The sequence below is a fragment of the Gossypium arboreum genome, chromosome 13, assembly GCF_025698485.1.
Source record: "Gossypium arboreum isolate Shixiya-1 chromosome 13, ASM2569848v2, whole genome shotgun sequence".
Taxonomy (NCBI): domain Eukaryota; kingdom Viridiplantae; phylum Streptophyta; class Magnoliopsida; order Malvales; family Malvaceae; genus Gossypium; species Gossypium arboreum.
Genome location: NC_069082.1, coordinates 71,297,562 through 71,325,333, shown reverse-complemented (window position 1 = coordinate 71,325,333; position 27,772 = coordinate 71,297,562). Strand labels below are relative to the sequence as shown.

The following is a 27,772-nucleotide window of genomic DNA, read 5'->3' as shown; positions in this document are numbered from 1 at the left end:
TAGCTGAGTTAAAAGCTAGACCAAAGTTTTTGCAACAAATCTCTGAAGGTTGGAAAAATGATAGTAAGTTGCAAGCAAAATGGATACAAAGTGATCGATTCCTGACTCAAAATTTTAGATTGAGACTGATGATTGTCTATTATTTAAAGGTAGAGTATGTGTACCGAAAGGTTCAGAACTAGTACAGAAGATTTTGAATGAAGCTCATAACGATAACATATCTATTCATCCTGGTACTAATTAAATGTATAATTATCTAAAAAAGATGTACTGGTGGCCAGGAATGAAACGAGACATTTCTGAGTTTGTATCTAAATGTTTGATATGTCAGCAAATAAAAGCTAAACATCAGTTGCCTTCGGGATTCCTACAGCCAGTCACAATACCGAAATGGAAATGGGAAAGAATTACCATGGACTTTGTATCTGGATTACCTCTCTCTCCAAAGAAGAAAGATGTCATTTGGGTGATTGCTGATCGATTAACAAAGTCTGCACACTTTATTCCAGTACGTATAGATTACTCTTTGGACAGATGGCCTGAATTATATGTCTCTGGGATTGTTAGATTACATGGAGTGCCTATCTCCATTATTTCAGATAGAGACCCTCGGATTACATCTCGATACTGGAGCAAATTGCAAGAAGCTCTGGGTACTCAGTTACACTTTAGCACTACATTTCATCCACAGATAGATGGTAAATCTGATCATGTTATACAGATCTTAGAAGATATGCTTCGATGTTGTATACTTGAGTTTGAAGGTAACTGGGAAAAGTATTTACCTTTAGTTGAATTTGCATAAAATAACAGTTACCAGTCTAGTATCAAAATGGCACCATATGAAGCTTTGTATGGTCGCAAATGTAGAACTCTATTGTATTGGATAGAACTTAATGAGAAAAAATTACATGGAGTTGATTTAGTCCGTGAAATTGAGGAAAAAGTGAAAGTAATTCAAGACAGTTTGAAAACAACCTCTGATCGTCAAAAGTCCTATATTGATCTTAAAGGAAAAGAAATAGAGTTTCAAATCGGTGACAAAGTATTCTTGAAAGTATCGCCTTGGAAGAAAGTTCTCCAGTTTGGTCGTACAGGAAAACTGAGTCCACGGTTCATTAGACCATATGAGATTACAGAAAGAATTGAACCGGTTGCATATCGGTTAGCTTTACCACCAGAACTTGATCAAATTCATAATGTTTTTCATGTGTCTATGCTACGGCAGTATCGATCTGATCCTTCACATGTTATTTCTCTGACAGAGGAAGAGATTCAGCTTGATATGACATATAGTGAAGAATTGATCAAAATCTTAGCTCGGGAAACAAAAGAGTTAAGAAATAAAAGGGTAGCTTTAGTAAAAGTTCTTTGGAAACGACACGGCATAGAAGAGGCTACTTGGGAGCCAGAGGATACAATTTGGAAGCAATGCCCGAATCTTTTTACTAGTAAGATTTTCGAGGACGAAAATCCTTAAAAGGGGGAGAGTTGTAACAACCCAATTTTAGTGAAATCGGAACAGTGGTTTCGGGACCACAAATCCGAGTAAAAAATAAAGCTTATTTTTATTTTATTACATGGCCCGTAATATGTTAGAAATGACATGTGAAAAACCCAATAATAAAATTTTATTGATTATGTGCTTAATTACGAGAAAGACTAAATCGCATAAAATGCAAAAGTTGAATTCTAGTAGCTAGAAGGATTAAATAGCTATGGAATTCAAAACTTGAGGTCCTTATATGGTAATTAGACCATTAAGGAAAAGTATGTAGATATTTTGGTGACTTATCCATGGAAATTTAGAAAAAGGGCAAGGACTAAATTGGAAATTGATAAATATTTAGTTAATTAAAAGATGATAAAATATATCATCTTTTTTTTATGTCATCTTCAACCTAAAATACATGGAAACACTAGGAGAGAGAGAAAAAACTTTAATGGCTTAATTGGGTAAGTTTCCTTGTCCAGTTTTTAGAAATTTTGATATTTTTGAAACTAGGATAGCTTAATCTATCTATTTGGGGGATCAATTTGAAAAGTTATCAAAGTATAAAAATTGGTTCATGGATGAATATGCTAAAAATTAGAAATTTATGGTAGTAAATGAAAGGTTGTTGATAGATAAACAACTTTTACAAAGTGATTTTTGATGAAAAAGTGATTTAAGGACTAAAATGTAAAGTTATGAAATTTGATGAAAAATTTTGAATTTTTATGAATACATGTTCGGTAAATTTTCTGATGGGATTTTGGTTAATCTTGGAATAGGGAGTAAATTGCACAAATTTCATTTTCCGAGCCTAGGGACGAAATTGGAATTTGTGGAAAAGTTAAGGGCAAAATTGTAATTTTTCCTAGGACGTAAATTGAGTCCAAATGATTATGAAATGTGTGAAATTGATGGTTAAAATCATTTATATAGATCCGGACAACACAAATTCAAGGTTAGACCAAGGAAAAGAAAAGGTTTTGGATTAGTAGATTATATACGCGAACAAGTGTTGAGGTAAGTTCGTGTAACTTAATCGAGCATGTGAATATGTTTAATTGAATGTTGTGTTTGTATGAAATATGAATAATATTGATGTGAATTATTTGATTTGTATAATGAAAAATTGATACATGCTTGAAATGTTGAAAAAGGGTTAAGTCTCGTTCAAATATTGAATTCCGATGAATATATATGCTTTCCCGAAATGAATAAGGTCCTGCATTTGTTGCTATTTCTAATTGAGATCTTCTAAACATACGTTATATAAAGTATTTAGCCTGGATTGGTAATCCTGTTATACAATATGTGGCTCAAAAGTGTGTTCTTTGATTAAGTGCCCTAATAGGTACTATTGAATAAGAATTGACGGGTTATTGAATCGTACACCTCAAGTGTACTACTTGAGCATCCATCAGAATTTCAATGATTCAATGACACAAAACTCTTGGCACGATAAGGGATTTATGATATGAAATGAATAATGGCTTGAGAGAATATTGCATGATGAGCTTATCCATCCTTACTTGATGTATATATAAATTTTGTGACTAACATGTTTGATTGAATGCATGTGTTTAGGCAATTTGCCAAATGGATGGAAAACATGATTTTGTATGCTTAGATTTAATAAACGAGATTGGTAAGTTTAGTTTCCATTATACGGACTTACTAAGTATGTAATGCTTACTCCGTTTTATTTCTTCTATTTTATAGTGCTCGAGAGCTCGTGAAGGTTGGAGATCATTGAAGCATCATCACACTATCCACTAGCTTATTTTGGGTATATATTGTAGAATCATTTTGGTATAATGGCATGTATAGACTAACTTGGCCATAGATGGCTTAAGTATGTAGTTTGTAATCTAACCATTGGAATGGCTAGTAATGGTTGTTTTTGATATACTTGTAATGTCATACTATGGTAGTTATATAAATGTTAAAAGGTTGTTCAAATTATGCCTATCATATGGAATATACCAAGGTAAGATTATAAACATGTATGCATGTAATGATATGTCATGTTGAATAATAGAGTTTGCTTAATTTAACTGCTTGAAATGGTTGGTATTTGGATGTGAGTTTAAGTGCAAGTCATTCATGTGATTTTCGGTGAGAAATGAAGCTAGAAATGGCTTCATTTTATCCATATGGGCAGGCACACGGGCATGTTTCTAGACCGTGTGTGACACATGGCCTAGTACATGGGCGTGTGGTTAGGCCATGTGTCACCTGTAACTTTAATTTTGAGAAAATAGAAAACTCAGTATTGAGCATACGGGCAGAGACACGGGCATGTGTCTCAACCGTGTGTGCTACACGGCCTAGAACACGGACGTGTGTCTTGGCCGTGTGAAACCTGCACCTAATTTCGAAAGAATTTAATTAACCACACAGCCTAGCACATTGGCTGTGACAGCCCTAATTTGACCCTAGTCGGAATGTGGTTTCGGGACCACAAAACCGAGTCATAAAATTTAGTTAAAATTTTAATTTCATATCTTATATGTGTGATAGTACTTGTATAAAAATTTGATGTTTTAATTTTATCTTAGGAATGTGAATTTTGCTTGAAAGAATCTAGTTGAGAGACTTAGAAAATTATGATAGGTAAATAAGTAAGGACCAAATAGTATTAAAATAGGAAAGTTTGGGTTTGCATGTCAAAGTGCCCAATTCATGTTAAGTGGCCGCCAAGCATGGTTCCATTCCTCCAAGTTTATGTTGTTTATTATTTAATATTGGTAAGTAAATTAAAATAAATTAAAGAAAGGAATTAAAAGGAAAAGATGAATAAAATAAGGAGGGAAGAGGAGTGTTCATCTTTTTTTCTTTGGCTATTGCCGTGAGTGAGGAGAAGGAAGGAGATTTGGTTATTTGATTTTGGCTTGGAAGATGGCTAGAATGAGGTATGTATTGAATGATTCTTGAAAATCTATGCATGTTTGAGATGGTTAGTTCAAATTCTACTCATCCTATAGATTAGACTTAGGATTTTGAGGTTGAAATTCGCCAAGAAGTTTGAAACTCTTAGTAGATGTGTTAATGTCATTAAAATGGATAGTAATGTAGGATATGGTGAGTGGTTAATTGCTTTTAACTTGAAAGTTGAGGTTAAAATGGGTTAAGTGATTGCGAATCTAATTTAGGGGTGGAGGATTGTGTTCATGTTATATTGGATAGGTAGAGGTTGTAATGAGGTTGAAATTGTTGAATTGTTAGTTGGGTAACAAATGAAGCAATCGGCCATATGGGGTAAAAATGGGATGTTCATTTTAGTTGTTGTTTCATTTTTGTGAGAAATGGGTCAAGTGTTCATGAGATGAAATTTTGTGATTAGATGAATTAAAAGTAATAGTATAGTTGATATATAGATATACATATTCGGCCATCACTTAGGAGCTTATGTGATGTTGAGTTTCAGCTTTGCATATTCGGCTATATATACATATATATGTAAGCCCATTCGTGATATTACCTTAGGACTATGTATATATAACCTGTGACATCCCAAAATTGACCCTAGTCGGGAAGTGGTTTTGGGACCGCTAAATCGAGTCACCGACATGTTCGAACGTAATATTTATTGTCTAGAATATGTGAAAATGCATGTGTGAATTTTGAATTCTTTGATTTAGTTAATTTGATTGTGAATTGAAAGAAAAGGACTCATGTGAAAGGATTTAAAAATATGTAGCTAATTTTAAGAGGTTAATAAAGGAATGAAGTAAAATAAATGGAGTTGCATGTCAAATACTCCATTTATTTTGGATGAGTGGCGACCATGTCTAGATTATGGGCAAGGGACATGTTTCCAACATGTTTAGTTAGTGCATTATGTAGAAAGAATTAAGAAATGAAAAAAAAAAGAAAAAATGAGCATGGATGTCCCCCATGGTGCCGTAGCTAGAGAGAAAGAAAGAAAAAAAAGTTGTTATTCATCCTTTCTTTGAGCAAAGACTAGGAAGAAAATACAAAGAGAAAAGAAAAGCTTCACCCTTTGGTTCTTCTTGGCGGTTTGAAAAGAGAAAAGTTGAAGACATTCGCCATATTTGCATCTAAGTTAAGGTAAGTTTGATGTTGTGCCATGAGATTCAAGCATGTTTTAGTAGTTAGCTTGAGTTCTAAACTAGCCCATGGTTCAAATCTTCACTATATCATGGAGATAAGGTTCGTGAAGGTGGATTTGTGGATGTTATTTGCATGCTAAAAGTAAAGCTTGTAATGATGCATGGTATGGTGTTGTATGGCATTCGGCCATGGTAGGAAATAAAAGGAAACTATGTTCGTTGTTCATATCATTTGAATGAGAAGTGCTAGTAAGGTGAAGTACAAATGTTAGTGTTGATTTACTAGTGTATATGTGCATATTAGCCTAGTTGTGAACTTGAAACAAATTGGTGTTTAGTCGATACAAGCGACCTTACTTGTAGAATGTATCAAGTGTGGAAATCGGCCTTAACATGGATGTGTATGTTCGGCCACATGAACGAATACATATGTTGATGTGTATATTCGGCCTTAGGTAGCCTATTGATGGCCTTAGCTTTTCCTTGATGCTTGAATGAATTGTATTGAATTGCTTGATGTAATATAAAATGTGCATGACCATTGTGTATTCAAGCTAAAGGGTGGCCATATGACCATTTAAACTCCTTGTCATATTCGGCCTGTAATATCCTAAATTAGGGCTTAATCGGAATAGTGATTTCGTGACCACAAATCTGAGATAGAAATAATTATTTTACAATGATTTTGATGTTTATGATATGATTGCATGATTGTGTGAAAATTTCGTGATGAAATTCTATGCCTAAAGTGCTTAAATTGAAAGTAAGGACTAAATCGAATAAGTTGCAAAACTTGCATTCTAGAAGTTTTAGTATGAAATTGTTTTGGAATATTAATGAGGAGGTCTTAAATAGCAATTTTACCAATTTTAAGTTCATGGACAAAATTAGGACATGGAAGGAATTTTGGAAAGTTTAGTAGTAAGGGTATTTTGGTCATTTAGTTATTAAAATGAATTAAAAACAAAATTAAAAGCCAATTTTGTCCATCTTCTTCATTAGGCCGAAATTTCAAGGGTTCTCCATAGCTAGGGTTTGTTTCAAGCTTCCAAGCTCCATAGTAAGTGATTCCAAGCCCGCTTTTAATGATTTTACGTTTGTGAGATCCCTAAACTCGATAAAGCTTATGTTAGCAATAATTTAACCTAGGGTTTATATTTGGAAAAATACCCATAGGTGAAATTTGTGTATTTTGATGTTTTATGATAGAATATGAAGTTTTAAATTATGTTAGACAACTTGTACTACTCGATTTTAAGCAAAACGAGTAAAATGGCTTAATCGATAAAAATACCTAATAGTCACAAGTACATGTTAGAGTGAGAATTTGATGTTGCCATAGAAGAGAAAAGTGATCAGCATGTTGTTAAACATAAGAATAAGGAATAAAGTTTAATCCAGAGCCTAGGGGCAAAAATGTAAATATGCAAAAGTTTAGGGTAAAATTGTAATTTTTCCAAAATTTGAGTTAAGGATTAATTTGATAATGTGAGTATTAAATAAGCTAAATGTGTTATTTTAGATCAAGAAAGACGTGGAATCGACCTCAATCGAGGAAAAGAAAAGATTGTGGACTAAATTGCAAAATCTTTGTATTTTGGTACCAAGGTAAGTTCATGTGTAAATAATGTAGCATAATTGTTATTTTTAAGTTATTGATATTAATTATGTGTTATGCTGAATTTTATTATGAAATTTATGCTTTGTGGTTAATTTCAAATAATATGTAAATTATGTGAACTACTTGTTAAATATAATTGTTACTGAGTATTGATTTCGGCATTCTACGGAAGACGGCAAGGATAAGTGTTCGAGGAAAAGCCCGTTTGAACCTTAGGAATAGATTAGGATACAAGTGACATATCACTAGGATGGTTGAGCATCCGAACTCGTTGAGTTGAGTCCGAGTTCACTTATGGATGCGAATGTCCGAACTCGTTGAGTTGAGTCCGAGTTCGTGAGATGTAACTAGGCATCCGAACTCGTTGAGTTGAGTCCGAGTTCACTTATGGATGCGAACGCCTGAGCTCGTTGAGTTGAGTCCGAGTTCGCTTATGGGCGGGTTACATGATTGCTTGATTGAATATGTGGCACTTATGTGCAAGTTATCCATGTATCCGAATTATATTCGATGTGTTCAACGGGTAAAGTTCTACTCAAATGGAGGAAAATTTCGAGATGTAAAGAGACGTATTGGTAAGTGATATGAAATGGATATTTTGGACAGGTATGTATTTAACCCTCGGGTTGAGTATTGATACAACCACGATAAGGTAATAAGATGATGAAGAATGATTAAAAATGTGATATGTGTTTTAGTGATGTATGCTAATGTTGACTGGTATAACTGTTTATTATGTTACTTATTATTTGCATATGAACTTACTAAGCATTTATGCTTACTCCCTCCTTCTTATAGGTCGAAGGCTCAGTCACACTATCCAGAAGATTTTTGGTAAATGGCTTGTAAATTTAAGTATGGCATGTATAGCAATATACCCATTTTGTGTAAATGATCTTATGGTATGGTTGTGAAATGGTTGAGGAAATGCTTGATAATGATAAATTATGAAAATGGTTAGTTTAGATTATGTTTGATGTTAAGGAAAACTATTAAGATACTTAGTGCATAAAACTCATAAAAGGATGAAATTTACCATAAACAGAATACCGCAGCAATACTAACGCGAGTTTGAAAATTTACTAAAATCATAGAAATTGAATTTGGTGGTGAAATACATATCAAATTTAAGCTTATTATGTCTAGTTTCACATGAAACAAATGAAACAAGTAAAGGAAGTATATGTTAGAAGATATTTTAATTTTAGTGAAACAGAGTCATAGCAGTTTCTGAATCCCCTGTTCCTACTTTAGAAATTCACCATAAATTGTAAAGATATAATTAGGTGGTGTATTTTATATCCCCAGAATCCTTATTGAGTCTAGTTTTAGTATAAACAAACCTCATAGTCATATGAATTTTGTACAGAGAGAAATGTGGTTCGTAGTAAACAGAGGTCAGACCAGTCGAGTCTTGAAACAGGGATAACTTTAACTAATAAACTGTACTAATTGGCCCAACAAAAATTCTAGAAAAAATTAGTAGATATTTTATGAGTCTAGATTCAGGAAAATTTACGGATCTTAATTTCGAGTTTTGTAACTCGAGATATGATTTTATTGTGACTGTGACGCAAGTAGCTTAAAAGCTGTGAATGTAGAAACAAATAATTCAAAGTTCTAAAAATGTTAAACTAAGCTTAGTAACACCTCATACTCGACTCGGCTGACGGTCTCGTGTGTGGGGCGTTACATTTAGTGGTATCGAGCAGGTTTAGTCGGTTCTCGGACTACGTGTTGTATGTACGGATTTTGCTATACATGCCATATGTATGAATTGTGATAGTGTGACGACTTGACCTTTTAAATGAAATTTTTTATATAGTAAATGGATCCCGATCCAGTGTGGCGTGATGAAGTCTGAGTAAAGCACCAGCTCGGCTGATGGAGCAGCACCGATGAAAACCCACCCCTCATGTTGGTCGGGGAGGAGGGAAAGGGATCGAAGCCTTTCTCCAAATGATGAGTGCATGGTACACCGAGTTCGCTCAGACGAACCCAAATGTACGACCTCCCCACCTCCCCAATTCCTCAACCTATGCCTCCAATGCCTCAAGGAGTGGATATGATAAAATTTCACAGAACCCCGTTGATAGAATTCGTAAACAAGGGCTGAAGAATTTAGAGCAAATATTGATGATGATGCGAGAAAGCGAGTTCGCTTGAAAATTCTATCCGGTATTTGATGAATTATCTTGTACACCGAAGAATGTTTGAAATGTGCTACATCTTTGTTGAGAGATTCAGCCTATAATTGGTGGAAGACTTTGATTTGGTGGTACCGAAAGAGAGGGTAACCTGGAATTCTTTCAAGAAGAGTTTCGGAAGAAATATATTAGTGAAAGATTTATTGATCGAAATGTAAAGAGTTTCTTGAGTGAAGCAAGGTAATATGACAGTCTCGAAATATGAAAGAGAGTTTGTTTGATTAAGTAAGTATGCGGGAATATGTTCCTACAGAAGCCAAGATGTGCCGATGATTTGAAGACGGGCTTAATGAAGACATTAAGGTATTTGTTGGGATCCTTGAACTAAAAGAAATGGTGGTACTTGTCGATCGAGCTTGCAAGGCTGAAGAATTACTGAAGGAAAAGAAAAAGGTAGAATCAAACACGAAATTGGAAGAAAAGACCAATGAGTAATGCACCCTCACAAAGAAACCGGAAAGTCAAGAAATATGAATCCTCGCTCCCAAGTTTCAATTTGGGCAATCATATGGAAATTTTAATAAACGAAATGTGGGTCCTAAATCTCGGACTACTTACTGCGGCTAGTGTGGGAAATACGAGATTTGTTAAACCCGAAAAGCCGTGTGTGGTAGAAATCATTTTGGTCCGTCAGAGCAAATGAATGTTTTCGATGTGGTTCTCCGGATCATTTTATTAGAGACGCCTGAGAGAGCCGAGAAAGAAAAATTTCGAATGTAAAAGCTAGTGGTGCGGACTCGAGGGAAGGTATCCGAGAAAAGTTGGAAGTGAAACAAGCAGTAAGAATGTAGCCAGGATGCACCGTTAGACTCAAGGAAGGGCTCCGCTAGAACTTATGCTATTAAAGCGTGAAGATGCTTCCTCACCGATGTGATTACCGTACATTTTCTCTCTATAATGTTAATGTTATTGCTTTGATTGATCCGGTTCTACTCATTCATATGTGTGCATGAAATTGGTGTCTAGTATGAATATACCGTTGAGAATACGAAATTTATGATTAGAGTGTCGAATCCGTTAGGCAAATGTGTGATTTGTTGATAAAGTATGTAAGAAATGTCCTTTAATGATTCGGGATCATTACTTTCCTACCGACTTGATGTTGTTGCCGTTTGATGAATTTGATGTTATTTTGGGTATGGATTGGTTGACATTGCATGATGCTATAATAAATTGCAAAGAAAAGGTTATAGAATTAAAGTGTGGAAATGGTGAAACTCTGCGGGTTGAATCAGATAAATCGAGGCATTGCCTAGTGTGATTTCTTCAATGTCGGCTCAAAGATATCTCGAGAAAGGGTTATGAAGCTTATTTGGCGTATGTAATTAATACAAAAGAAGTTGAAAAGAAAGTTGAATCAAGTCTTGGGTTGTGTGTGAATTTGCGACGATTTCCGGAAGAATTGCGGGTTTGCCTCCAATCGGGAAGTAGAATTTGGTATTGATTTGATACCGAACACTCCGATCTCGATTGCTCCATATAGAATGGCACCAACAGAGTTGAAAGAATTAAAGTCGCAGATTGCAAGAGTTGGTGATAAAGGCTTTGTGAGACCGAGTTTTCACCTTGGGGTGCTCCGTGTTATTTGTGAAAAGAAGGATGGTTCTATGAGATTATGTGTTGATTATCGGCAGTTAAACAAGGTGACAATCAAAACAAGTATCCGCTGTCGAGAATTGATGATTTGTTTGATCAGCTAAAAGGAGCGACATGGTTTTCAAAGATTGACTTGAGATCCGGTATTACCAAGCTGCGGGTAAAGGAGTCGGATGTACCTAAACGCTTTTAGAACAAGGTATGGTCATTATGAATTTTAGTTATGCCATTCGGATTGACAAATGCTCTCTTTGTGTTTATGGATTTAATGAATCGCATATTTCGCCATACTTGGACAAATTTGTTGTGGTGTTTATAGATGACATTTTAATTTATTCAAAAGATGAGATGAACATCTTGAGCATTTGAGGATAGTTTTGCAAACTTTGAGAGATAAGCAATTGTATGCTAAGTTTAGTAAAAGTGAATTTTGGCTCCGGAAGTTGGATTTTGGGTCATATTGTTTCAAGTGATGGTATACGGGTTGATCCTAGTAAAATTTCAGCCATTGTTGATTGGAAACCACCGAAAACGTGAATCGAAGTTAGAAGTTTCTTGGGGCTAGCTGGGTATTATCGGCGGTTTGTAAATGGATTTTCTATAATTGCTGCTCCTATAACTAGATTACTCAGAAAGGATGTTAAATTTGAATGGACGGAAGAATGTCAATGAGTTTTGAAGAATTGAAAAGTTATTAACAGAGGCACCGGTGTTAGTACAAACCCGAATCGTAAAGAATTTGTGGTGTATAGTGATGCTTCTCTAAATGGTTTGGGGTGTGTGCTCATGCAAGAAGGAAAAGTGGTGGCATATGCTTCTAGGCGTTAAAACCTCATGAGAGGAATTATCCTACTCACGATTTGGAATTGGTCATGGTGGTGTTTGCTTTGAAAATTTGGCGACATTATTTGTATGGTGAAAATGTCGGTATATACCGACCACAAAAGTCTTAAGTACTTGATGTCACAAAAGACTTGAATTTGAGACAACGAAGATGGTTGGAGTTGTTGAAAGATTACGAGCTTGTTATTGATTATCATCCGGAAAAGCGAATGTGGTTCTTGATGCTTTGAGCGAAAGTTGTTGTTTGCTTTGAGAGTTATGAACACTCGGTTGAAAGTGTCAAATGATGGTTCGATTCTAGCGAGTTAAGAGCAAAACCAATGTTTTTACAAGAGATTTCAAACTCGGAAAATGATCAAGATTTGCTAGCCAAAAGAAAATAAAGTGAAGTCGACACGGGATCGATTTGAAATTGGTTCGATGGGTGCTTAATGTTTAAAGATCGGATTTGTGTAAAAAGAATGAGGAATTGATTCAAAAGATCCTACAGAAGCACATAGTGGTTATTTCTCGATTCATCCGGTAGTACGAAAATGTATAATGACTTGAAGAAAATGTATTGGTGGAATGGAATGAAAAGAGATATATCGAGTTTGTGTCCAAATGCTTAATTTGTCAACAGTGAAAGTGAACACCAAGTACCTTCAGATTACTCCACCTATTATGGTTCTGAATGGAAATGGGATCGATTACTATGGATTTTGTTTCAGATTGCCATTGACTCCGGAAAGAAAGATGCCATCCGGGTAATAGTTGATGATTAACTAAGTCGGCTCATTTTATCCCTATGACGTCTTTAATTATTCTCTTAACAAGTTGGCTGAATCAGTATATTAAAGAAATTGTTAGATTACACGGAATACCATTATCGATTATTTCAGATAGAGATCCAAGGTTTACCTCGCGGTTTTGGCAAAAGTTGCAAGACGCGTTAGGTACGGTTAAATTTCAAGATCGCTTTTCATCCACAAACCGATGGACAATCGAGAGAGTAATTGATTCTTGAAGACATGCTCGGATGTTGTGTATTGGAATTTCAAGGAAGTTGGGAAAGATATTTGCCGTTGGTAGAATTTGCTTACAACAATAGCTATCGACGAGCTTAAAAATGGCACCTTATGAAGCATTGTATGGTCGCAAGTGTCGAACGCTTTGTATTGGACTGAACTCAAGGAAAATCAGATTTATGGAGTTGATTTAATAAAAGAAATCAAGAAAAAGTGAAGATAATTGAGATTGTTTGAAAGTCGCTTGAGATAGATGTAAATCTTATGCGGACCTAAAGCGAAAGGACATTGAGTTTCAAGTTGGTGATAAGGTATTTTTGAAAGTGTCTCCATGGAAGAAAGTCCTTAGATTTGGACGAAAGGGCAAGTTAAGTCCGCTTTTATTGGACCGTATGAAATAATTGAAAAAGTTGGACCAGTAGCATATCGGCTAGCTTTACCACCGAATTAGAAAAGATTCATGATGTGTTTCACGATCTATGTTACGTCGGTATCGTTCAGATCCTTCACATATAATTTCACCGATGAAATTGAATTGCGACCGATATGACTTTTGAAGAAGAACCGATTAAGATTTTAGCTCGAGAAGTCAAACAACTAAGAAATAAAAGTGTTGCACTTGTGAAAGTGTTGTGGCAAAAGCATGGGGTAGAAGAGACTACATGGGAAACTGAAGAAACTATGAGAAACCAATACCCACACTGTTTATTTAAGATTTTCGAGGACGAAAATCTTTAAAAGGGGAGAGTTGTAATATCCTAAATTAGGGCTTAATCGAATAGTGATTTCGTGACCACAAATCTGAGATAGAAATAATTATTTTACAATGATTTTGATGTTTATGATATGATTGCATGATTGTGTGAAAATTTCGTGATGAAATTCTATGCCTAAAGTGCTTAAATTGAAAGTAGGGACTAAATCGAATAAGTTGCAAAACTTGCATTCTAGAAGTTTTAGTATGAAATTGTTTTGGAATATTAATGAGGAGGTCTTAAATAGCAATTTTACCAATTTTAAGTTCATGGACAAAATTAGGACATGGAAGGAATTTTTGGAAAGTTTAGTAGTAAGGGTATTTTGGTCATTTAGTTATTAAAATGAATTAAAACAAAATTAAAAGCCAATTTTGTCCATCTTCTTCATTAGGCCGAAATTTCAAGGGTTCTCCATAGCTAGGGTTTGTTTCAAGCTTCCAAGCTCCATAGTAAGTGATTCCAAGCCCGCTTTTAATGATTTTTACGTTTGTGAGATCCCTTAACTCGATAAAGCTTATGTTAGCAATAATTTAACCTAGGGTTTATATTTGGAAAAATACCCATAGGTGAAATTTGTGTATTTTGATGTTTTATGATAGAATATGAAGTTTTAAATTATGTTAGACAACTTGTACTACTCGATTTTAAGCAAAAAGCGAGTAAAAGGGCTTAATCGGTAAAATACCTAATAGTCACAAGTACATGTTAGAGTGAGAATTTGATGTTGCCATAGAAGAGAAAAGTGATCAGCATGTTGTTAAACATAAGAATAAGGAATAAAGTTTAATCCCGAGCCTAGGGGCAAAAATGTAAATATGCAAAAGTTTAGGGGTAAAATTGTAATTTTTCCAAAATTTGAGTTAAGGATTAATTTGATAATGTGAGTATTAAATAAGCTAAATGTGTTATTTTAGATCAAGAAAGACGTGGAATCGACCTCAATCGAGGAAAAGAAAAGATTGTGGACTAAATTGCAAAATCTTTGTATTTTGGTACCAAGGTAAGTTCATGTGTAAATAATGTAGCATAATTGTTATTTTTAAGTTATTGATATTAATTATGTGTTATGCTGAATTTTATTATGAAATTTATGCTTTGTGGTTAATTTCAAATAATATGTAAATTATGTGAACTACTTGTTAAATATAATTGTTACTGAGTATTGATTTCGGCATTCTACGGAAGACGGCAAGGATAAGTGTTCGAGGAAAAGCCCGCTTGAACCTTAGGAATAGATTAGGATACAAGTGACATGTCACTAGGATGGTTGAGCATCCGAACTCGTTGAGTTGAGTCCGAGTTCACTTATGGATGCGAATGTCCAACTCGTTGAGTTGAGTCCGAGTTCGTGAGATGTAACTAGGCATCCGAACTCGTTGAGTTGAGTCCGAGTTCACTTATGGATGCGAACGCCTGAGCTCGTTGAGTTGAGTCCGAGTTCGCTATGGGCGGGTTACATGATTGCTTGATTGAATATGTGGCACTTATGTGCAAGTTATCCATGTATCCAATTATATTCGATGTGTTCAATGGGTAAAGTTCTACTCAAATGGAGGAAAATTTCGAGATGTAAAGAGACGTATTGGTAAGTGATATGAAATGGATATTTTGGACAGGTATGTATTTAACCCTCGGTTTGAGTATTGATACAACCACGATAAGGTAATAAGATGGTGAAGAATGATTAAAATGTGATATGTGTTTTAGTGATGTATGCTAATGTTGACTGGTATAACTGTTTGTTATGTTACTTATTATTTGCATATGAACTTACTAAGCATTTATGCTTACTCCTCCTTCTTACTCATTGTAGTTTTGGACAAGCCACTCGAGAGTCGGGATAGGTCGAAGGCTCATCCACACTATCCGAAGATTTTTGGTAAATGGCTTGTAAATTTAAGTATGGCATGTATAGCAATATACCCATTTTGTGTAAATGATCTTATGGTATGGTTGTGAAATGGTTGAGGAAATGCTTGATAATGATAAATTATGAAAATGGTTAGTTTAGATTATGTTTGATGTTAAGGAAAACTATTAAGATACTTAGTGCATAAAACTCATAAAAGGATGAAATTTACCATAAACAGAATACCGCAGCAATACTAACGCGAGTTTGAAAATTTACTAAAAATCATAGAAATTGAATTTTGTGGTGAAATACATATCAAATTGAAGCTTATTATGTCTAGTTTCACATGAAACAAATGAAACAAGTAAAGGAAGTATATGTTAGAAGATATTTTAATTTTAGTGAAACAGAGTCATAGCAGTTTCTGAATCCCCTGTTCCTACTTTAGAAATTCACCATAAATTGTAAAGATATAATTAGGTGGTGTATTTTATATCCTCAGAATCCTTATTGAGTCTAGTTTTAGTATAAACAAACCTCATAGTCATATGAATTTTGTACAGAGAGAAATGTGGTTCGTAGTAAACAGAGGTCAGACCAGTCGAGTCTTGAAACAGGGGTAATTTTAACTAATAAACTGTACTAATTGGCCCAACAAAAAATTCTAGAAAAAAATTAGTAGATAGTTTTATGAGTCTAGATTCAGGGAAAATTTACGGATCTTAATTTCGAGTTTTGTAACTCGAGATATGATTTTTATTGTGACTGTGACGCAAGTAGCTTAAAAGCTGTGAATGTAGAAACAAATAATTCAAAGTTCTAAAAATGTTAAACTAAGCTTAGTAACACCTCATACTCGACTCCGGCGACGGTCTCGGGTGTGGGGGCGTTACACGGCCATAAGCTAGCATAATGAGGTTTTAATAAGTTAAATCTGTGTGAATTAGCTCAAGAACTCAAAGGATCAAAGTTGGACAAGGGGAAAGACAAAGTAATTGAATAGCCGTTGAAAACGTGCGACAACATCCGAGGTAAGTCATTAAGCATATATTTGGTGTTGATGTAAATGACCATAATATATACGCAATTGTGTTTAAATGAGTTGATGTGTAAATGAAAATGTATGTGTATGGAATGATGCCATGGTTGAATGTATAAAGGCAGCAACATGCATAATGTATTGGTCTCGGCACTAAGTGTGCGGGTATAAATGGACACGGTGACAAGATTGGCACTAAGTGTGCGGGTTTAAAAATTGTACAACACTAAGTGTGCGAACTGAAAATATATAGCACTAAGTGTGCGAACTTAAAATATATAGCACTAAGTGTGCGAGCTGAAAATATATAGCACTAAGTGTGCGAGCTGAAAATATATAGCACTAAGTGTGCGGATTCACTATATGCTCTTGCGTTACAATTGGCACTGAGTGTGCGACATTATCGAGTTAATCCCGGACAGCGGATCGGGTAAGTACCTTGAGCTCATGACGAATAGGCAATACGTTCATGCTCGGGGTTGAGCTTGGTAAGCTTTAAATCTATGTGATGATTGCAATTGTATGATTGTGGTGTGAATGAGTTGGTGTGTAAAAATGCCTCAAATATCTTATTGTATAAAATATGAAATGTGGATGTATGACTTGGTATGAGATTGAACCGAAAGGTCCGAGGAATTATGGTATATTTTCGATATGGATGAAGTACCTAGCCTCGTTTATTGTTTGATGTTGCGAAAATTTTATTAATGGATGGTTGAGGAATGCTTATGACTTACTGAGTTATAAACTCACTCGGTGTTTTCTTGTCACCCATTTTAGGTCTCTTGGACTCGTATTGTTGCGTGCTCGGAACCGTCGTTGAAGTCATCACACCGGCTGGAAACCTTTTGGTATTGTCTTCGTAGTTGAACTAGGAGAATATTTGGCATGTAGAGGCTATTATGTTTTGTTGAATCGTGGGTTGGAAACTTTCAGCCATGTGAAAATGGCCTATGTGGTCGTCGAGTGGGATGCTAGAACCTATAGCCACGAGTCTTAGAAACTTTAATTTTGATAAGGTGGCCATAATTTGTGTCATGTATGATGGATGATTAGTAAGGCCAAGGAAAGATTCACGAAATTGGCATAGTCTACTGCAGTAACTGTTGCAGACAGCAGCAGTAAGATGAGATTGAAAAATCACTAAAAATAGTAGAAGTAGAATTAAAGAGTGAATAAATTATGAAATTGAACCTTGATGAATCTAGTCTTATATGGAGGAAACGAAACGACCATATGAGCAGTATACTGAGAGATATTAAAGTTCTCGTGAGACAGGGCCAGAACGGTTTCTGGGTCCCCTGTCTCGACTTTGAAAATTTACCATAAATTATCCAGACGGAATTAGAAGTCGTGACTTATATGTGCAGATTCCCCTTTGAGTCTAGTTTCATTAGAAATAAACGGCATGAGCATTGAAGCTCTGTACGAGAAGATATCCAGGTCATAATGCGCGAAGGTCAGTGTAGTCGACCCCTGTAACATGGGCGACTTTAACTAATAAACTGTACTAATTGGCCCGACCAAAAATTCTAGAAATAAATCCATGGATAGATATATGAGTTTAAATTCAGGGAAAATTTACGGAATCAGTTTCCGAGTTTTGAAACTCGAGATATGATTTTTAAGGCGACAGTGACGCAGTTAGCTAGCCTGCCTAGAACAGCAATCAAATATTACAAAGAGAGTAATAAGGGAAGTAAGACCGGTAACACCACGTGGTCAAATCCGGTGACGGTCACGGGTTTGGGGTGTTACATTTTATTGGTATCAGAGCTATGGTTTAGTCGGTTCTAGGACTACCATAGCGCGTGTGAGTCTAGCTATACATGCCAAATTGTTAGTGCTTAATAATGTGATGACTTGACGGTTGAAATTTTTGTCTTGGGTAGCAAATGGAACCCGGTAGAGAGACCCTTGGCGGATGACGTTGAAAGTGTAGCGGCTGCTCCGCGCAAGGGACACCGCTGTTGAGCCTCGGTCATCCGAATAATCAAAATGAAGGGCGAAACAAGCCTTCTTCACCATGATGAATGAGTGGGTCGCATAATATGCCCGAACCAACCCGGCTGTCCAACCATTCCCGAATTTAAATACTCCGCCCCAAGAGTCCGCAATGCCTCCAATTATCGATCCTGTGAGGCTAAGCAAACCACCTGTAGACTTGATTAGGAAGCGGGCCGAGGAGTTCAAGGCCATAGTCATGATGATCTTTGAAAGAGTGAATTTCGCTCGATAACACCATTCGGTGTTAGATGAACTATCATGCACACCGATGAATGTCTTAAGTGTGCTATATCCTTGTTGCGAGACTCGACTTACTATTGGTGGAGGACTTTAATTTCCATAGTCCCAAATGAACGAGTTACTTGGGATTTCTTTCAATCCAATTTGAAAGAAATACATTAGTCAACGGTTCATCGATCGAAACGTAAGGAATTCTTGGAACTCAAGCAAGGCCGGATGTCCAGATCGAATCTGAACATGAGTTCGTAAGACTTAGTCGGTATGCCCGGGAGTATGTGGCTGATGAGGTTGCTATGTGCAAAGGATTTGAAGAAGGATTGAATGAAGAGTTAAAGTTACTAGTGGGAATTTTGGAGATAAAGGAGTTCGTGACACTAGTCGAACGAGCACGCAAGGCGGAAGAACTTGGGAAGGAGAAGAAGAAGGCTGAATTTGAAGCAAGAGATTACCGTAAAAGATCAACGAGTAAAGCTCCGTTATCGGTGTAAAGAGGTTCGGGGAAGACACCATGAAGTCGAGGCGATCGGGAATTTCCATCGAGCCCGACCATTGACGGACTCCCAGCTACTTGGTAGCTAGTGTGGGCAATAATCGTCAAGAGAGACCTGAATGCCCTCAATGTGGGAGACGACACCTAGGTGAATGTTGGGGTAAGTCATTAATAGGGCTCATATGGATGCGGTTCAAGGACCACTTCATTAGAGATTGCACGAGCTAGACGAGAAGAATAAGATGCAAGGTGCAAGACCTAGTGGAACAATGGCTAGAGGTAGGCCCCAGAATTTCGGAGGTAGGGGTGGCAATCGAGAGGAGCCTCGACACGGCTGTTCGATCCGAGGCCCGCGCTCTGCTAGAGCATATGCCATCCGCGACAAGAGGAGGCATCCTCCTGACGTTATCACCGGTACTTTCACTCTTTTCGATACTAATGTGATTGCTTTGATTGACCACGGTTCTACTCATTCTTATATATGCGAAACCTTAGCATCCAAAGAAGACTTTGCCTATTGAGTCTCTGAGTTTGTAATTCGGTGTCAAACCCTTGGGTCATTACGTGCTTGTCAACAAAGTGTGTAAGAAAAGTCCCTAGTATTTCGAGGTTCTTGTTTTCCGGCGGACTTGATGCTTTTGCCGTTCGATGAGTTCGACGTTATTCTTGGTTTGGATTGGTTGACCATGCACGATGCGGTTGTAAATTGCAAAAGTAAGACTATCGATCTGAGGTGCGCGAATAACGAGATAATTCAGGTTGAGTCTACGGACTTAAAGGGGTTGCCAGCTGTAATATCAGCAATGTTGGCCCAGAAATATGTAAGAAAAGGGTGTGAAGCGTACCTTGTGTATGTGCTTGAAAGTAAAGAGACGGAAAGGAAACTCGAATCGGTACCAGTGGTTTGTGAGTATTCAGATGTTTTTCCTGAGGAGTTACCGGGATTGCCACCGGTTCGAGAAGTGGAATTCGGCATCTAAGTTGTACCGGGTACTACGCCGATTTCAATAGCCCCGTATCGTATGGCATTAACGGAATTAAAGGAATTGAAGGTTCAATTGCAAGAATTGACGGATAGAGGTTTCGCTCGACCGAGTTTTTCGCCTTGGGGTGCGCCAGTGTTGTTTGTGAAAAAGAAGGATGGAACCATGAGGCTGTGCATCGACTATCGTCAGCTTAATAAAGCGACGATAAAGAACAAATATCCGTTACCGCGTATCGATAATTTGTTCGATCAACTGAAGGGAGCCTCAGTGTTTTCGAAAATAGATCTGAGATTGGGCTATTATCAGTTATGAATTTGAGATTCGGACGTACCCAAGACTGCCTTCAGAATGAGATATGGTCACTACGAGTTCCTAGTGATGTCGTTTGGGCTTACTAATGCCCCTGCGGTATTTATGGATTTGATGAATCGGATCTTCAGACCATATCTGGATCGGTTCGTAGTTGTCTTCATTGATGACATTTTGGTCTATTCTCAAAATGAGACCGAACAAAATTTGAACACCGAGGATAGTGTTGCGAATTTTACGGGATAAGCGGTTATATGCTAAGTTCAGCAAGTGTGAGTTCGGTTGAGGAGGTTAGCTTCTTGGGTCATGTGATATCTCAGACGGTATTCGAGTCGACCGAATAAAATTTCAGCCATACTTAATTGGAAGCCTCCGAGAAATATTACTAAGGTTCGGAGCTTTTTGGGGCTTGCCGGTTATTACCGACGATTTGTAAAAGGTTTCTCAATGATAGCCACGCCAATGACGAAGCTACTCCAAAAGGATGTTAAGTTCGAATGGACGGAGAAATGTCAGAAGAGTTTCGATTAACTGAAAACTTATTTGACTGAAGCCCCAATCCTAGTGCAACCCGAATCGGGCAAAGAGTTTGTCATTTATAGTGACGCATCCCTACTTGGGTTGGGTTGCGTATTGATACAAGAAGGGCGAGTTGTGGCCTATGCGTCGAGACAATTAAAGCCACATGAGAAAAATTATCCGACCCATGATCTCGAATTGCCTGCCATCGTATTCGCCTTAAAGATATGGCGACATTACTTATTTGGTGAGAAGTGTCATGTGTATTCGGATCACAAAAGTCTCAAATATTTGATGACCCAAAGAGACTTAAATCTGCGACAAAGACGATGGCTCGAGTTGTTAAAAGATTATGAGCTCGTCATTGATTATCACCCGGGAAAGGCTAATGTGGTTGCGGATGCCTTAAGCGAAATCACTGTTTTTTATTTACTGACGATGAATGTACACTTGTCTATCCTACCCGACAATGTGTTAGTAGCGAATTAAAGGCCAAACCATTGTTGGCTCATCAAATTCGGAAGCTCGAAAGTTGATGAGGAGTTGCTTGCAAAACGGGTGAGTGTGTTACGAACAAGGAATCGGAGTTTCAAATTGATGATGACGATTGTTTGAGGTTCGAAGTCGTCTGTGTTCCAAAGAATTGAACTTATTTCGATAATTCGAACGAAGCCCATTGTAGCCGAATGGCAATCCACCCGGAGTACGAAGATGTACAACGATTTGAAACGTCGGTTTTGGTGGCATGGTATGAAACGAGACATCTCGATTTTGTTTGAGATGTTTAATATGTCAACAAGTGAAAGCGGAACATCAAGTGCCTTGAGATTACTTCACCGATCACGATACCCGAGTGGAAATGGGATCGAGTCACAATGGACTTTGTATCCGGACCGCCATTGTCGTGAAAAGAAGGATGCGATCTGGGTCATTGTTGATAGATGACCAAGTCTGCTCATTTTATTCTGTCCGCACGGATTTTTCGCTTGATAAATTGGCGTAATTATACGTCTCCCAAATTATTCGATTGCATGGGGTGCCTATTTCTATCGTGTCGGATAGAGACCCAAGATTTACATCGCGATTTTGGAAGAAATTGCAAGAGGCTTTGGGTACCAAGCGCATTTTAGCACTTTTCACCCCCAAACCGATGGTCAATCCGAACGGATAATTCAAATACTCGAGGATATGTTGAGATGTTGCATCCTTGAGTTTAGTGGTTCATGGGAACGGTATTTACCTTTGGTTGAATTCGCTTACAACAATAGCTTTCAATCAAGTATTAAGATGGCGCCTTACGAGGCTTTATACGGTCGTAAATGCCGTACCCTATTATTCTGGACTGAACATAGTGAAGGAAAAATCTTCGGGGTTGATTTGGATAAGGATGCCGAGCAAAAAGTTTGAGTAATTCGTGAAAGTTTGAAAGCTGCTTCGGATCGCCAAAAGTCGTATGCGGATTTGAAAAGAAAAGATATTGAATATCAGGTTGGAGACAAGGTCTTTCTCAAAGTTTCACCTTGGAAGAAGGTGCTTAGATTTGGTCGTAAGGGCAAATTGAGTCCGAGGTTCATCGGGCCATATGAAGTATCCGAACGAGTTGGGCGATCGCATATCGATTAATTTTGCCCCGAGCTCGAAAAGATTCACAACGTTTTCATGTCTCGATGCTTGACGATATAGGTCGATCCATCGCACGTAATCGCTCCATCGAGATTGAGATTCACCTAATTTGAGCTATGAAGAGGAACCGGTTCGCATTATGAGGCGTGAAGTAAAAGAGTTGCGCAATAGGAAAATCCCGTTAGTGAAGGTGTTGTGGCATAAACACGAATGGAAGAAGCCACTTGGGAACTTGAGGACTCTATGAAAGAGCGATACCGAGCCTATTTACGGTAAGATTTTCGGGACGAAAATTTCTTAAGTGGGGAGAGTTGTGACATCCCAAAATTGACCCTAGTCGGAAGTGGTTTCGGGACCGCTAAATCGAGTCACCGACATGTTCGAACGTAATATTTATTGTCTAGAATATGTGAAAATGCATGTGTGAATTTTGAATTCTTTGATTTAGTTAATTTGATTGTGAATTGAAAGAAAAGGACTCATGTGAAAGGATTTAAAATATGTAGCTAATTTTAAGAGGTTAATAAAGGAATGAAGTAAAATAAATGGAGTTACATGTCAAATACTCCATTTATTTTGGATGAGTGGCCGACCATGTCTAGATTATGGGCAAGGGACATGTTTCCAACATGTTTAGTTAGTGCATTATGTAGAAAGAATTAAGAAATGGAAAAAAAAAAGAAAAAATGAGCATGGATGCCCCCCATGGTGCCGTAGCTAGAGAGAAAGAAAGAAAAAAAAGTTGTTATTCATCCTTTCTTTGAGCAAAGACTAGGAAGAAAATACAAAGAGAAAAGAAAAGCTTCACCCTTTGGTTCTTCTTGGCGGTTTGAAAAGAGAAAAGTTGAAGACATTCGCCATATTTGCATCTAAGTTAAGGTAAGTTTGATGTTGTGCCATGAGATTCAAGCATGTTTTAGTAGTTAGCTTGAGTTCTAAACTAGCCCATGGTTCAAATCTTCACTATATCATGGAGATAAGGTTCGGCTAAGGTGGATTTGTGGATGTTATTTGCATGCTAAAAGTAAAGCTTGTAATGATGCATGGTATGGTGTTGTATGGCATTCGGCCATGGTAAGAAATAAAAGGAAACTATGTTCGTTGTTCATGTCATTTGAATGAGAAGTGCTAGTAAGGTGAAGTACAAATGTTAGTGTTGATTTACTAGTGTATATGTGTATATTAGCCTAGTTATGAACTTGAAACAAATTGGTGTTTAGTCGATACAAGCGACCTTACTTGTAGAATGTATCAAGTGTGGAAATCGGCCTTAACATGGATGTGTATGTTCGGCCACATGAACGAATACATATGTTGATGTGTATATTCGGCCTTAGGTAGCCTATTGATGGCCTTAGCTTTTCCTTGATGCTTGAATGAATTGTATTGAATTGCTTGATGTAATATAAAATGTGCATGACCATTGTGTATTCAAGCTAAAGGGTGGCCATATGACCATTTAAACTCCTTGTCATATTCGGCCATAAGCTAGCATAATGAGGTTTTAATAAGTTAAATCTGTGTGAATTAGCTCAAGAACTCAAAGGATCAAAGTTGGACAAGGGGAAAGACAAAGTAATTGAATAGCCGTTGAAAACGTGCGACAACATCCGAGGTAAGTCATTAAGCATATATTTGGTGTTGATGTAAATGACCATAATATATACGCAATTGTGTTTAAATGAGTTGATGTGTAAATGAAAACGTATGTGTATGGAATGATGCCATGGTTGAATGTATAAAGGCAGCAACATGCATAAGGTATTGGTCTCGGCACTAAGTGTGCGGGTATAAATGGACACGGTGACAAGATTGGCACTAAGTGTGCGGGTTTAAAAATTGTACAGCACTAAGTGTGCGAACTGAAAATATATAGCACTAAGTGTGCGAACTTAAAATATATAGCACTAAGTGTGCGAGCTGAAAATATATAGCACTAAGTGTGCGAGCTGAAAATATATAGCACTAAGTGTGCGGATTCACTATATGCTCTTGCGTTACAATTGGCACTCGAGTGTGCGACATTATCGAGTTAATCCCGGACGATGGATCGGGTAAGTACCTTGAGCTCATGACGAATAGGCAATACGTTCATGCTCGGGGTTGAGCTTGGTAAGCTTTAAATCTATGTGATGATTGCAATTGTATGATTGTGGTGTGAATGAGTTGGTGTGTAAAATGCCTCAAATATCTTATTGTATAAAATATGAAATGTGGATGTATGACTTGGTATGAGATTGAACCGAAAGGTCCGAGGAATTATTGTATAGTTTCGATATGGATGAAGTACCTAGCCTCGTTTATTGTTTGATGTTGCGAAAATTTTATTAATGGATGGTTGAGGAATGCTTATGACTTACTGAGTTATAAACTCACTCGGTGTTTTCTTGTCACCCATTTTAGGTCTCTTGGACTCGTATTGTTGCGTGCTCGGAACCGTCGTTGAAGTCATCACACCGGCTGGAAACCTTTTGGTATTGTCTTCGTAGTTGAACTAGGAGAACATTTGGCATGTATAGGCTATTATGTTTTGTTGAATCGTGGGTTGTAAACTTTCAGCCATGTGAAAATGGCCTATGTGGTCGTCGAGTGGGATGCTAGAACCTATAGCCACGAGTCTTAGAAACTTTAATTTTGATAAGGTGGCCATAATTTGTGTCATGTATGATGGATGATTAGTAAGGCCAAGGAAAGATTCACGAAATTGGCATAGTCTACTGCAGTAACTGTTGCGGACAGCAGCAGTAAGATAAGATTGAAAAATCACTAAAAATAGTAGAAGTAGAATTAAAGAGTGAATAAATTATGAAATTGAACCTTGATGAATCTAGTCTTATATGGAGGAAACGAAACGACCATATGAGCAGTATACTGAGAGATATTAAAGTTCTCGTGAGACAGGGCCAGAACGGTTTCTGGGTCCCCTGTCTCGACTTTGAAAATTTACCATAAATTATCCAGAAGGAATTAGAAGTCATGCCTTATATGTGCAGATTCCCCTTTGAGTCTAGTTTCATTAGAAATAAACGGCATGAGCATTGAAGCTCTGTACGAGAAGATATCCAGGTCGTAATGCAAGAAGGTCAGTGTAGTCGACCCCTGTAACATGGGCGACTTTAACTAATAAACTGTACCAATTGGCCCGACCAAAAATTCTAGAAATAAATCCATGGATAGATATATGAGTTTAAATTCAGGGAAAATTTACGGAATCAGTTTCCGAGTTTTGAAACTCGAGATATGATTTTTAAGGCGACAGTGACGCAGTTAGCTAGCCTGCCTAGAACAGCAATCAAATATTACAAAGAGAGTAATAAGGGAAGTAAGACCGGTAACACCACGTGGTCAAATCCGGTGACGGTCACGGGTTTGGGGTGTTACATTTTATTGGTATCAGAGCTATGGTTTAGTCGGTTCTAGGACTACCATAGCGCGTGTGAGTCTAGCTATACATGCCAAATTGTTTAATCCTTCTCCTCACTCACGGCAATAGCCAAAGAAAAAAAGATGAACACTCCCTCTTCCCTCGTTATTTTATTCATCTTTTCCTTTTTAATTCCTTTCTTTAATTTATTTTAATTTACTTACCAATATTAAATAATAAACAACATAAACTTGGAGGAATGGAACCATGCTTGGCCGGCCACTTAACATGAATTGGGCACTTTGACATGCAAACCCAAACTTTCCTATTTTAATACTATTTGGTCCTTACTTATTTACCTATCATAATTTTCTAAGTCTTTCAACCAGATCCTTCCAAGCAAAATTCACATTCCTAAGATAAAATTAAAACATCAAATTTTTATACAAGTACTATCACACATATAAGATATGAAATTAAAATTTTAACTAAATTTTATGACTCGGTTTTGTGGTCCCGAAACCACATTCCGACTAGGGTCAAATTAGGGCTGTCACACTTTTTCTAAATTTCCATGGATGATTCATCAAAACTATCTACTAACTTTTCTTTAATGGTCTAATTACCATATAAGGACCTTAAGTTTTGAATTCCATAGCTATTTGATCTTTCTAACTACTAGAATCCAATTTTTGCATTTTATACAATTTGTTCTTTCTAACTACTAGAATCCAATTTTTGCATTTTATACAATTTGTTCATTTCCTTAATTAAACACATAGTCGGTAAAATTTTCTTATCAGAATTTTCATATAACATTCCTATCATAATGTGGACCATGCAATAATATTAAAATAAATTTTCTTTCTAGCTCGAATTTGTGGTCCCGAAACCACTGTTTCGATTTTATTGAAAATAGCCTATTATAGGTCACTTAGGGCAAATCATCTCTGCCCAAGGAGTAGCTGTCGACCTTGACCAAAATCATGTCATCTCCAAGTGGCCATAATCAACCACCGTTAAGGAGGTTCGTAGCTTCTTGGGTCTCGCTTGATATTACCATCGTTTCATTTGTCATTATGCTATTGTTGCTGGACCTCTCTCTGACTTGCTCAAGAAAGATAATTTTCATTAGAACTCTCAGGCAGTGATTGATTTTACTCAACTGCAGAAATTGCTTGCGTTCACGCCAGTCTTGCAATTTCAGAATTCACGAAACCTTTTGTTCTTAAGACTGATGCATCCAGAGTGGGTATCGATGTCGTCTTATTTCAGAACCATCATCTAATCACTTACTTTAGTCAAAATCTTAACTCTCAAATGCAAGTTGCTTCTACTTATCAATGAGAGATGTTCGCGATTACACAGGCCATCGCAAAATGGCGTCAGTATTTATTAGGTCGTCATTTCTCCATTTTTACCAACCAACAATTGTTGAAATGTCTCACTGATTAGGTGATTCAGACACCGGAGCAACAGAGGTGGCTTGGTAAACTTGTAGGATATGACTTTGAAATCTGGTATAGCTCAGGCAAAACCAGCCTCACTGCTGATGCCCTATCAATTGTTCCTTCGGCTTCACTCTTCGTTATCTCCCGTCCTATTATTTCTGTAATGGAAAACATTAGGTTGGCCAATAGTCTCATTCAGAGCTGGAAGACTTGTGTCACTGCCTCCAATCTGACCCACAATCCCTCTCTGGCTATGAGTACAAAGACGATCTTTTTCTGTACCGTGGTCATTTGA

General features: G+C 37.0%; 1 protein-coding gene across 1 annotated transcript; it reads left to right on the top strand.

The window, feature by feature from the left end:
* Positions 1 to 412: 412 nt before the first annotated feature.
* LOC128286815 (uncharacterized) lies at positions 413 to 27,772 on the top strand. The gene is made up of 3 exons (XM_053024538.1): positions 413 to 698; positions 27,198 to 27,274; positions 27,482 to 27,772. Exons 1-3 carry the CDS (start codon positions 413 to 415, stop codon positions 27,770 to 27,772), a joined length of 654 nt encoding a protein of 217 aa, XP_052880498.1.

Coding starts and splice junctions, on each gene's coding strand:
- LOC128286815 (XM_053024538.1), top strand. CDS start 413: ATGGACTTTGTATCTGGATTACCTCTCTCTCCAAAGAAGAAAGATGTC. Junction 699..27,197: donor ATTTCATCCACAGATAGATG/GTAAATCTGATC, acceptor ACTCAACTGCAG/AAATTGCTTGCGTTCACGCC. Junction 27,275..27,481: donor TTAAGACTGATGCATCCAGA/GTGGGTATCGAT, acceptor CTCACTGATTAG/GTGATTCAGACACCGGAGCA.